General features: G+C 36.4%; 1 protein-coding gene across 3 annotated transcripts in view; it reads right to left on the reverse strand.

The window, feature by feature from the left end:
* Nucleotides 1-3,000: 3,000 nt before the first annotated feature.
* LOC137239884 (uncharacterized) overlaps nucleotides 3,001-12,950 on the reverse strand; it is a 235,849-nt gene continuing 225,899 nt past the window's right edge. For all 3 annotated transcript variants that reach the window (XM_067765657.1, XM_067765656.1, XM_067765655.1), the window contains exon 3: nucleotides 3,001-5,100. In XM_067765657.1, coding sequence (XP_067621758.1) covers nucleotides 3,077-4,870 — 1,794 coding nt within the window. In that variant the 5' untranslated portion in view covers nucleotides 4,871-5,100 and the 3' untranslated portion in view covers nucleotides 3,001-3,076. The remainder of the gene's footprint in view (nucleotides 5,101-12,950) is intronic.

Below are 12,950 nucleotides of genomic sequence, written 5' to 3' on the forward strand. Positions count from 1 at the left end.
AAATAGAACTTACGGATATGTTTATGTTAATCTAACAGAAATCTGTGGACAGTATACTTAGTTAACAGCAAGCTTTGGATATTATGTATAACAATGTTGCCACACTGGAATGATCTTAAACTTAATCCTAGCTAACACTATGCAAATATATTAGTCACACATTATATAATATACACATGCTACAGTCTCCCCCTTGACGGATGATGAGTGTTTGAACGATCAGTCGTCACACGTTTATTTAGATTTTCGTGGTCTTCCTCTTCTGCGCATTGGACGAACTGGAGCTGGAGGTTCTTCATCATTGCTACCTCTGTAGACTGTTAAAGCTGAAGCGTGATACGAACCTAGCGGTATCTCCGGTTGTTCTTTGGAAGCGACTTCATACGTGGATGAGCCAATCTTACGAGTGACGATATATGGACCATCTATCTTTGGCACAAATTTCGCTGTGACACCTTAAACGCTTGGCTGAGTACATGTGTAGTTACCAGAACTTCGGAACCTACTTCAATATTATCTTGTGGTCTGCGATGTTTGTCGACATATTCTTTGTTGCGGTCTTGTATCAATTGCTCAATTTCCCTTGCGTTCTTGAACCCTTCTATCATGCTCTTTAAATATGGCGTAATTTGAGGAATGAAGTTATCACTTTCTATGATAGCTCTGACATCATGCTCTATATCGTCGAATGTTCGTAGCTCTCGTCCAAAAGTGAGGTATGCTGCTGAGTATCCAGTTGACTGACATGTAGCGGAATTCATAGCAAATCGTATAGCAGGTAAGCCAATATCCCAAACATTGTGATGATTTTGGACGATTATTGCTAACTGAGCTGGGTTGGCTTCGGGGTGGTACACGGGACTAAATACTTGATTGATACCCATACAATAAGCAACCTGTTGCATAACTGATGAAACGAATTGAACACCATTATCAGATTGTAGGCGTCTCGGTACGCCAAAACGAAAAAATATTTCATTTATAAGTGTTTTTGCGCACACTTCCGCAGTAGCTTCCTTTAAGGGAAATATTTCCACCCATCAACTAGCAACATCTTCTGCGATGAATATCCATTGATACCCGTCGTCGGTCTTGGGAAGGGAACCAAATAAATCTATTGCAACTACTATGAACCATTGCTTACTCGAGGTGGTTTGTAGTAAACCCATCGGCTTCATGTTGGAAGCTTTGTAGCGTTGACACTCTATACAAGTACGTACGTGGTTTGTGATTTCAGTACGCATTCCTGGCCAAAAGTAACGGCTTGCAATACGTGCGATGGTTTTCTCCACACCATAATGACCTGCAGTACTCTCGTCGTGGTATGTTTTCAAAATATGAGTTCGCTCATGCCGTGGGACTACAAGTTGTGCATCTTCCATGTCATCATTGGCATAGCAGTACAGAACTCCATCATTAATAAGATATCCACGATTGCACCATAACCTTACGTTTTCGTCACTATCTTCTATTGAATTTATTATATTCTTCAAATATTCGTCCTTAGCTGCTCAATACGTATTTCGCTTGGCTTTTTTCGCGGTAAGTCTACAAGAAAAGTGCATAGACAGTTTGGAGTGCTATGGCTGGTTTCAGGACAAGGTGGTCGCGAAAGCATATCAGCTAACGAGTTCGTCTTTCCAGGCGAATAATCAATACGGAAGTTGTATTGTTGAATTTGCAGTGCCCATCTGGCCAAGCGACCAGATGGCGATTTTACGGTTAGTAACCATTTGAGCGGTTGGTGGTCGGTAAGTAGATGTACTTCAGCACCTTCAATATACCCTCTAAACTTGGCGCATGCCCATACTATGGCAAGTGCTTCCCGTTCCGTGGTTGAGTAGTTACGCTCTGCTGAAGTAAGTAAACGACTTGCATATTCGATAGGGTGCTCTTGTTCTTTCTCCCCCTGCAGTAAAACTGCTCAGAAAGAGTGCATTATCCGCGGCTTGTTTTAAAATGGGTGGGCTGACCAGAAGCTGCTTTAGTTTGTTAAACGCTTCAATCTGCGGGACGGTCCACTGCCAAACAGCATTCTTTTTTGTGAGATCTGTGAGTGGTTTAGCAATTTTCGCATAATGTTCAATGAATCGACGATACCAAGAACACGTTTGGATAAAGGATACCAACTCTTTTATATTACGAGACGCTTTACGCTATGCAATAGCCATTGTTTTTTCTGGGTCAACCATTATACCATCAGCTGTGAGGACGTGACCAAGATACTTTACACTGGCACAACAAAAACGACATTTAGCGTTGTTAACGCATAGTTTGAACTTTTCCAGCTTCTGCAATACTACGTGCAGATCTTTTAAATGGTCGTGAAATGTAGGCGAACAGATGATAATGTCATCGAGATACGCCAATATCTGTATATTTGGTATTGATGTTTTTAACCGATCAATCAGGCGTTGAACGGTCGCAGGAGCATTACGAAGTCCGAACGGCATACGTTTGAACCTGTATGTCCCAAAAGGTGTAATAAGGCATGTCTTATCCCGATCTTTTTCTGCGACAGAAATTTGAAAATAACCACTCTGCAAGTCCAAAGTTGTCATGTACTTGGTACTCTTTGCGGCGTGTAACAAATCATCCATACGAGGCAGAGGGTATCTGTCGGGCTTTGTTATGGAGTTTAAAAAAAAATAAATGTAAGGCGCGGTAACCTCCGAAGATATCTAAGGCCGAGCTTCTCTTCCAATTTGCGTCGTGCTCCTCTTGATTTTTCCCTACAAATTGGCCGGACGGGACCTACATGTTTTATGCCGACTCCGAACGGCATCTGCAAGGCAGATGAGTTTTCACTGAGAGCTTTTCATGGCAGAAATACAATCGGAGCGCTTGCCAGACACTGCCGAGGGGCGACCCCGCTTAGAAAAATTTTCTTCTAATTGAAAAATCTTATTTCTAAAATTTTGATGTTGCTTTGCCCGGGAGTTGAACCCAGGGCATACGGTGTGATAGGCGGAGCACGCTACCATCACACCACGGTGGCCGCCGTTATGGAGTTTAGTTTGCGATAATCTACGCAAACACATATGCTTCCATCCTTTTTCGGTACCATAACAACCGGTTATGACCAAGCTGAATCACATTCTTCGATAATATCGTTTTCAATCATTTTGTGAATTTTGCTCTTTAACTCCTGGAATTTAGCGAAGGACAATCTATATGGTGGTAATGCGATGGGCTCGTGTTCACCCGTATCTATATAATGCTGAGCAAATGGAGTAGGCTCATGAGATGCACCGAAAACATTTGGATGCGCTTCTAAAGTGTCATTCAGCTGCATCTTTTCGGTTAGTGTTAGCTCTAAACCATCACTATCTTTTAAAAGTCGAAAGTCTACGGAAAGTAGTTCTGTTGTCCTGGGTTCTCTGACGACTCCAGTGAACAACCCGCCACCGTAAGCTCTTTCGGGTGTTATAACGTTTGGTGGAAGAGAATCCCTAAATATATTCTGAATAGATTCTGGTGAATATGTATCTGGCACTTCCGGGCCATAATATTCAAATTCGGACATATACACTTTTTGTTGGTTTTCTTCTATCACCACGTCGTCTTGTTTACGTTTGCCAATAGGACCACTTACTTTCACTGTCTCTACAAGATTTAACTCAAGCGGCAATGGATCTGCAAAATCGAAATGTTGTGTAGGATCGCTCTCAATATACCAGTATCGTTGGGCCATGTTCAAGACAATCTCTGCTTGTTCCATAAAGTCTGCACCTAGTAGGCTTCTTTTTGCATTGGGTAATACTATAATAAATTGGATATCGAGGCATTTTCCACCAATATTTATCTTACAAATGGTTGCTAAGCATTCTTCAAACGAGGATCTGCCGTCGGCGAGTGTAATGTCACACCTCACTTTCTTGAAAATATACCCTTTGTAATCCATAACCCGTTTAAGGTTAACACTAGCAACGCTTGTTCTTGCCCCCGAGTAAAAGTATGCTTGTCCTGCTACACCAAACATTTCTATATTGACAACTGGGATATCTCGACCAATTGTGATATTTAAAGAATTGAAGCTTACCGAGTTCGGTTTCACTACGACCTCGAATTTAATACAGTTAGGGCAATTTGCACGAGTTACACCTGGCGCGTTGCATCCGTAGCACGCGTACTTGGGTTTTAACGATTGTGCTTGAGCTAGCTTTTCAGTGTGCGTTTCTTGTGCTTTTGCATTTTTCTTTTTGAGACATTCTTCGGTGCTATGCCCTTTTTTGTGACAAAATCCGCAACGTACTGGACCACCGACTAACTTTTCAGATTCCTCAGTGTTCGCAGAAGGAATTTTTCTTTCCTGTAGGCATAGTTCGACTTCACGAGGTTCTTTTAAAAGTTCGTTATAGTTATTAACTTTGTGACGTTTTACCTTATCACGAATTTGCGTGTGCAGCAATCCGAACAATAGATCTAATTGGTCAGCTTCGGCTGGCTCCTTGGTCAATTGGGAAAATAGCGCACGTTTCTTTCGGATGAAGGTATCAGTTGGTTCATTTTTCTGCTGTTTCAATTCGAAAATCTCTACATAAATACGCCATGATTTCTTTGGAGGGGAAAAGGCTTCACGCAGCATACGTATTACGTCGGAAAACGATTGTGCTTCAGACTTTACCCCACGCCACCATTCTGCAGCGTCGCCCTCGAGGACCATTGGCATACCGCTTATTGCGTTTTCATCGCGTACTTTTTCGACTGTTTTATAAGTCAGAATTGCCGCAATGAATTCCTCAACTTTTGCGGAGCTACGTTCACCCTTGTAGCGAGCAGTGCAGCGAGAAAACGAGCCAGGTCTTTCATTAACCTGAACTACTGATTGCAGAAATTTCGCAAATTGTTCTTCAGTGAGCGTAGGCATTTTTGTAGATGCGTAAGAAATAGCTTTTAAACGTTCGCTTCGGCGAATAGGGATTTTTGAATTCCTCAAGAGGTTTGCCACTATGTTGGGCGCCAATTGTAAAATAATTAAAGAGCAAGGGTAAGGGTTTGGTTTTTAAAACAATTTATTTGCAACGTGATGTGCGAATATTATAACTTAGTAAGAGAATAAAGATGAAAGTCGATTAAATAGTTGAAACAAGTTGAAACCTTAAAAGTAAACAAAATTACAGAATTTCATTAATGACAGACGAGGTTTATGCTGTTCGTGTCATATATTATAATCAAAAATATTAGTGACCAGCTTTTCGCTGTTCGCCTAATATATTATTAAATTCCTATCTAACAACAAATACTAGAGACCAGCTTTTCGCTGTTCGTCTAAGTATTTGCTTGCCTATCCAATAACAAATACTAGAGATCAGCTTTTCGCTGTTCGTCTAAGTATTTGCTTTACACACATATATAAATGTATACGCTGGTATATATGTAAGAGGCCAATTTTGCATTGTCCGTCTTCCACATTTTACCAGCGTGCCCTATCTAATTATATCTTACCTCTTGAGTGAACGTTAGCAATCCAAATGAACGAGCACTCAGAGGAACACGCTATTTATTGAAAATTTGACAAAGCTTTTAAAAATGTAGAAAATGTAAAAAATAGAACTTACGGATATGTTTATGTTAATCTAACAGAAAGCTGTGGACAGTATACTTAGTTAACAGCAAGCTTTGGATATTATGTATAACAATGTTGCCACACTGGAATGATCTTAAACTTAATCCTAGCTAACACTATGCAAATATATTAGTCACTCATTATATAATATACACATGCTACAATGTATATTTCCTTTTTTAATGTATACTTAATAAAACTCGCTGTGAATTATAGATATTTTGTTTTTAACAAAAGTTTACCGAATTGTCCTGATTTTTTAGAGCTGAAATAGGCGAATGTACTGAATTTCCCCAAAAGAAATCTGGCAACCCTAGTTATATTTCTCACCTTTTTATTACCGCTGGGATGGGTGAGGCTGAAAAATTCGTTCATTTAATTTTTAAAGATCACCTTCAACACCCACTCTGAATCCCTCTAACACTCCCCGTTCCTACTTACATGTACAGGAGTTCCTTGCCTTTGAGGGTTGTTCCTTTTCATTGGGCTTTTCAGATATAACCCCATCAAGCCGGAGTTTTGATAAGGAATTGTGATATTTGGTATATAAAAACCCGCCTTGCTTCTGGCCTTTTTTATGTATGTAATATATATCCTGATAAAGGCAAAAAATTACATAAATTTTTAAAATAATACGGATTTTTATTGTATACCTTCGATTCGCTTAAAAATGAAGATGCGATCTGATTAGCAAGTGACTCAAATGTTTTTGGATTTTTGTTTACACCGGAAGATATCAAATAGGCTGCAGTAGTAGCTGCAAGCAATTTCCTATATTTCGGATTGAGAACTTGTTGCTTACTGTATTATTCCAAAATATGTTTTCCGTCGACCGATTTCTTCCAAATGTCTTCCACTGTTTTCTATATGTATGTATGTAAATGAAAAAAAAAACTTAGTCCTAGTTATGATGAGATGCAACAAGTGATGGAGAATGTCGAGAACCATTCAGAAATGATGCCGGAAGGGACCCCAAATGATCCCGAAAAAATCCCGAAAGGACCCCGACGGGATCCCATACTGATCCCGAAAACCATCCAGAAATGATGCCGAAAGGGTCCCCAAATGATCCCGTATTAGTCGAGAAATAGTCCCAAAATGACCCCGACGGGATCCCGGACGGATCTCCAAAACCATCCAGAAATGATGCCGGAAGATACCCCAAATGGCCCGGCTGGATCCCGGAAACCATCAAGAATTTATCTCTCAAAAGCTATACTATGCAAATTACGTGGTATACATGGGAAGCGAGACATCCCACTTGAAGAGTTGAAGGAACGCGTACAGGATTTAGAATATAAACAGGCGACATTTTTAATTACATCCAAAAATGAAAATGAACCCTAGTACTTCAATTAGTTGTAGACAGGTCCGTAGAGAGAAAATCCGGGCCCGGGACTAAACAATTTCCGGGCCCCTTAAAAAAAATCTACTAATACATTTGATTAATTTGAATTAATGACGTCTCATTCATTAATCATTATTGATGGATTATATCAAAACAAAATTTTGCTACATCAACTAAATGGTTTTTGGACTAGGAGCTGAAAATAAAATTAACACAGAATATTTACTATTTGTATTATTTTATTGTAACGTAGAACAAAATTCTCTTTTATCAGCCACATATTGTTTCAAATAATCTATTCTAGTTATTTGGTAACACTTTAATACATTTCTGATAAATTTAATGACGATTATAAATTTTAATTATTCAATATAGAAGGTTCGGATATCAAAGAGTGGCGTTTCTTCCTTTTTTCGCCGCAAATTTTTTTTTTATAATAATATCAAAATTTAACTGTCTAGCCAAAACGGATTCAGCACAAAGCGAGGCAAGTCCTGAAACTCGCTCTTGAGATGAAAACGATCTACGAAAGTTTTTGGTTCTTGAAAGTTTAAGGTGTCCATCGAAAACACCAAAAACGTGTTTTCACACACGCACACTTACACGTACTTACTTTTTCCCTTTTTTAGTTCAATAAATGTTTTTAGTTCTTTAAATATAATTGTTTTATTTACCACTTTGTTTTACACATTTTTAGTTCTTAGTTTTTAAGTTTAACTTTGACTTTTTAATTTCTGTTCATAATTTAGACTTTACGATTTAGTTCACGTCTCTATAATATGCCGGTTGTTTATCTACCCCCATATATACCCACGCTGCGTTGCCATTTTTCCTATAGCTGAATTAAATTGCCACTGCTGAGTGCAATTGGCATTGCTGTTTAGCAACAGCTGACGGCGATGCCACTTGCACGCAGTGGTGCGTTTTGTTGTGTAAAGCGGGTAACGCAGTGCGGTTATACCACCCTTCCTTAGAAATAGAAGAATCTGACAAGTTGATCAGATGTGTCATATTCTTCTTGTTCTCATGACTTTCAAATTGTTTTGGTTGAATGAATGTATAATATTAGGGTGTCCTCCCCTTTTTTCTCATTCGTTCAATCAGAACAATTTTTTCTTTTACATATGAAATTTTGTTATCATTAATTCAATTACTTACATGTAATTTGTTTTCTAATTTCTATTGTACTAAATTAATGTATTATATATATTTATTACAAATAGTGCGTGCATATTAATATTTGGTTTAATTTACATGCAAATTGAAATTTTTTTTTCGTATATTAATATAAATTTTAATTTGAAATTTCATGCTTCAATAACAGAGTAGTGAAAATTTAAAATTAGTTACAAGCTAGTTTGTAAATTTGTATGAGAAAAAAAAATGTTTAGTTTACCTTATTGATTCGGTTTTTGTGAACGGTTTTTTCTTTTTTATTTACTTCATCAAAAACCGTGACATTAACTTCATCAATTTTTGTGACTATATATTGTCCTTGGTAAATGCTTTCGTGTTTATTTCTAGGTTCTTTTTGTACTACTACCTTATCGTTTATATTAATAGCTAACGGACGCGCCATTTTATGATATAGGTCCTTATTTTTAATTTTATGTTTATTAATTAAATCTTTTGCTATTTTATGCGTTTTTTTGTAGTCTATATTTTACTTCTTTTGCATAATTTTCAACGTTGTAAATTGGATCGATTTGTTCCTTTTGAACTTAATTTGGTAAGGTAACATTTCTACCGAATACTAATTCGTATGGAGTAAATCCATTATCAAAAACTGTACTAGGAGTTGTATTATGCAAAAATGTAAAATATTTCAAATAAACGTCCCATCGGGGAAGTTATCATTTAGAAAAACTCGTAAATATTCATTAAACACCCGATAGTTTCTTTCAATTGTACCTAGGGTTTCATGATGGTAAGCTGTAGAAAAATTATGTTCGATTTTTAGGAGTTTAGTTAATTCAGAGAAAATTTCATTTTTATATTCGGTTCCTAAATCGGTTTTAATTGATTTCATTATGCCATAAATGAGGATGAAGCCTTCAAAAATGGCTGTTGCAATTGTTTTTGCTGTCATTAAAGGGATTGATATTGTAACTAGGTATTTGCTTAGGTCGCACATAATGGTAATCGCGAACCTATTCCCATTATTCGACTCAGGCAAAGGTCCTATTGTATCTATAACCACGACATCGAATGGTTTGCAGGGTGTTTGTGTAAGCACCAAATTTTCTTTGGTTTTTGGCTTGACTTTATTCAAAAGGCATTTTTTGCAATTTTTGACGTATGTGGCAATATCACGGGTCATACCTTTCCAATAATATTTTGTACGTATTTTTGAGTAAAGCTTTTTATTTCCGCAGTGACATCCTGATATAGGGTCATTGTGGTAAATTTCCATTAATTTAAGTATTTTGTCGTTGTCCGTAACTGTTTCGACAGGTTCTATTAATTGTATTTGTAAATTTTTTAAAATTGAATTCCCTGTACTTTTAAAATTTGAAATAGAAAAATATTTAAATAACTGATCATCTTTTTGCCATTCTGCTTTCTTAATGTTGTGTTTACCAGCTTCTTTTTCAAGCTTCAAAAGTAATTTATCTAATTGCATTATTTTGTTAGTACACACAATATTAATTAACTCGAGTTTTTTATGTTTTAAATGCGCATATATTTTTAAATTGATTTTATCATTATCGTTGTCATGACATATTTGGCTTTTTATCCTATGGATTTTCTTGGAAAAATTATATGAAAATTTGTCGAATACCTGTAATTTGACATTTTCTTCGTTTATGTCTTCAGCCGATTGCTGTAACTGTTCGTGACGTTTCGTCATAGACCTCGTCTGTACCGCTAAAATTTGATTATTGGAATTTTTAAGTTCTTGAATTGAAATTCGCGATAATGCGTCTGCACCTACGTTAGATTTTCCTTTAATATATTCTATAGTAAAATTATATTCGGACAATTCCAAATGGATTCTGGAAAGTTTCGACGACGGATCTTTCATATTAAATAGATAAACTAGTGGACGATGATCTGATTTAACTTTGAAGTGAGTGCCATAAATATATGCACGAAATTGCTTTATTGCAAAATATATTGCCAAAAGTTCTAATTCTATTATTGCTTTATTTTGTTCCGATTTGCTAAAGGATTTTGAAGCAAAACAAATTGGCAAGTCGTTACCATTATGATTTTGACTCAGTATCGCACCACAACCTAACTTTGAAGCATCAACCGTAATTAAAAATTCTTTGGTGAAATCTGGATATTGTAATAGTTTTGGAGAAATCAGACTTTTTCTTAGTTTTTCGAAAGCTAACTCACATGCCATATCCCAATTAAATTCAACCTTTTTTCTACTCAAATGATTCAATGGAGCTGCTAAAGAAGCGAAATTTGGAATGGATCTCCTATAATAATTTGCAAATGCCACGAATCTTCGGACAGCATCTTTATCGCATGGCTTAGGATACCTTTTAATTGCTTCAATTTTTGAATCGTCTGGTAGAAAACCATTTGCTGAGAATTTATGCCTTAAGAAGGTTACTTCAGGCCTAAGAAAATTACACTTTTTTGGGTTAAGTCGCAAGTTGAACTTCCTACAGGTTTCGAAAACTTTTTTTAGATTATTGAGATGATGTGCTTCGCTACATCCAATTACTATTATATCGTCTACATACATAAAGGCTTGGTTGGGTGAAATACCAGAAAATGCAATTGACATCATTCTTGAAAATGAATTTGGAGCTACGTTTAGGCCAAATGGTAACACCTTCCATCGAAAAGCTTAGCGGTCAGTACTAAAAGATGTTATGTCTCTTGAATCTTTGTGAAGTGGGATTTGGTGAAAACCCGAAAAAAGATCTAAAGTAGAAAAGAATTTCGCACGGCCAAGGTTATCTAAAATATCGTCTACACGTGCAAAAGGAAATTTGTCGGCAATTAACTTTTATTTACAGCCCTAAAGTCAACGCACATTCTATACAATTTTTGGCCATTTAGGTCTTTTTTCGGTACCAAAATCAAGGGACTGTTATAATTCGAACAACTATTTTCGATCAGATCGTTTTCCAATAATTTATTAACCTGTTTATTTATTTCTTCGCGCTTCGAATACGGTAGGCGGTAATTTTTAATGTATACTGGCGTCGTATCGTTTAGTCTTAGTTTTTGTTCATAAAAATTGTTTATTGTCATTTGTACATAATGTAGAAACTGTATCTGTAGTTACTCCAGTAATATTAATTGTATCATTGATATTAATTGACAAATTTTTATTAAGAGAAGAAATTTTAATTAACGAAGTGCTTGTGTATCGACTAGAAATGTACAAAATTTGTTAGAGCCAGTAATATTTATTTGTATAAAATCGGAATAATTTAAGTTAAGACAATAAACGTTTTTAGAAGAAAAATTGTGAGCTGAATCAGTTAGTAATTTGTCTCGTCCTCCCTCAGTGTTCGCTCCTGAGGAGCTTCCCTGTTTAAAGCCCGGACGCTTACATTTCTACCTCTATTATTGGAAGTGTTAGAACCGCTATTATTGCTAGTGCGACTATTGTTGCTATTATTATTATTGTTAGGCTGATTCCGATTTCCGCCGCTGGAACGAAAATTTTGCCTTTTTGATTGCCGCGATTGAAGTTGCTGCCATAGTTACTGTTACTAAAGGATGGTCTATTTTGTCTATAATTGTTAAAGTTACGATTTTGATTTTGAAAATTTCGACCTCGGTAATTACTTTGAAAAGTTCTAAAGTTATTGTTCCGAGCTCTAAATGCTAGAACTTGACGTTCTTTTATTTCATTTGATTGTTCTACAATCAGTTTAGCTGAAAATTGGTTGAAGCAAGGGTTGATTTGACTAAACTGGTTTTTGCGTTCAATCGGCAAACGTTAACTGTTTGCTCGATGGCCATTTCATGGGCTTTGGTCTGAGTAATCCCCTCGATAATGAGCGAACGCTCTAAAGCATCAGACAATTCCTCGACGCGTTTTGCAAAATCGGTGTAATTATTATTATTAACTTGCAAAGATGCAATTTTTCCGGCCACAACTTTGGAGTTGTCGGGTTTTATACGGTTACGTAGTGCTATTTTTATATCGCTAACTGAAAGTACATGAGTTGGTATCGCTTCTCGAGTTTACCATCGAGTTTGGATTTAATATATGAAATACAAATGTCAGTTAAATTTTCGTCGACAAATTGTTCGATTAACTCAATTTTAGTAATGAAAGATTCGAGACCTAGGGGCTCACCGCTATAATTTTCACGCATAATACCAGCACATATGCCGATAAATGTCCTTTTTTCTTCTGGAGTCGCCATATTTGTATCGGAATTAGGAGGATTTGAAATATTTGTTTCGGACAATTCCTCAAATCCGTGAAATTCTCTGGACAAAGAAAGTCTAACAACAAGGTTTTTGATTGTACTGGGCGAATATGTGGTTGAGCCTTCGGAAACTGGGCTTTTAAAATCGAGATTTTCGGAATCGGAACTTTCGGAATTAAAATTTTTGGAATTGGAATCTGAATTTTTGGAATTTTCGGAATCTGTGTCTTGTTCTGAAATTCTGGGAACTACTTTTTGGTTTCTAAGGAACATATGTAGTAGGAAGCAAAGAAGAAATATTTAAACTGATTAAAGTCGAATTTGTGGAAATTGCTTACGAAAGTTTAACAGAAATTGAAATTGAATTGAATGTTGATGTGAAATTGAAAGAATTATTCGGCAATTTAATGAAAGACTGAATATTTAATGATAAATTGAATGTATATTGAAGTAATTTAATTTAAATTGATTTCAAAGGAAAATATTTTATTTTGGTAAAATGACTTGGCTGTTGATAACGGACGCACCGCTTTATTAAAAAGATCTCAATGTGTTTGTGCTTTTACGGACGCACCGTTTTTATTAAAATTGTATGGTTTTATTTTTATAGATACGGGCGCACCGCATCTTTTCAAATTTGTAATACGAATATCCTCGGACGCACCGGGATTAAAAAAAT

This window comes from Eurosta solidaginis, chromosome 2 (assembly GCF_040869045.1).
Source record: "Eurosta solidaginis isolate ZX-2024a chromosome 2, ASM4086904v1, whole genome shotgun sequence".
NCBI classification, from domain to species: Eukaryota; Metazoa; Arthropoda; class Insecta; order Diptera; family Tephritidae; genus Eurosta; species Eurosta solidaginis.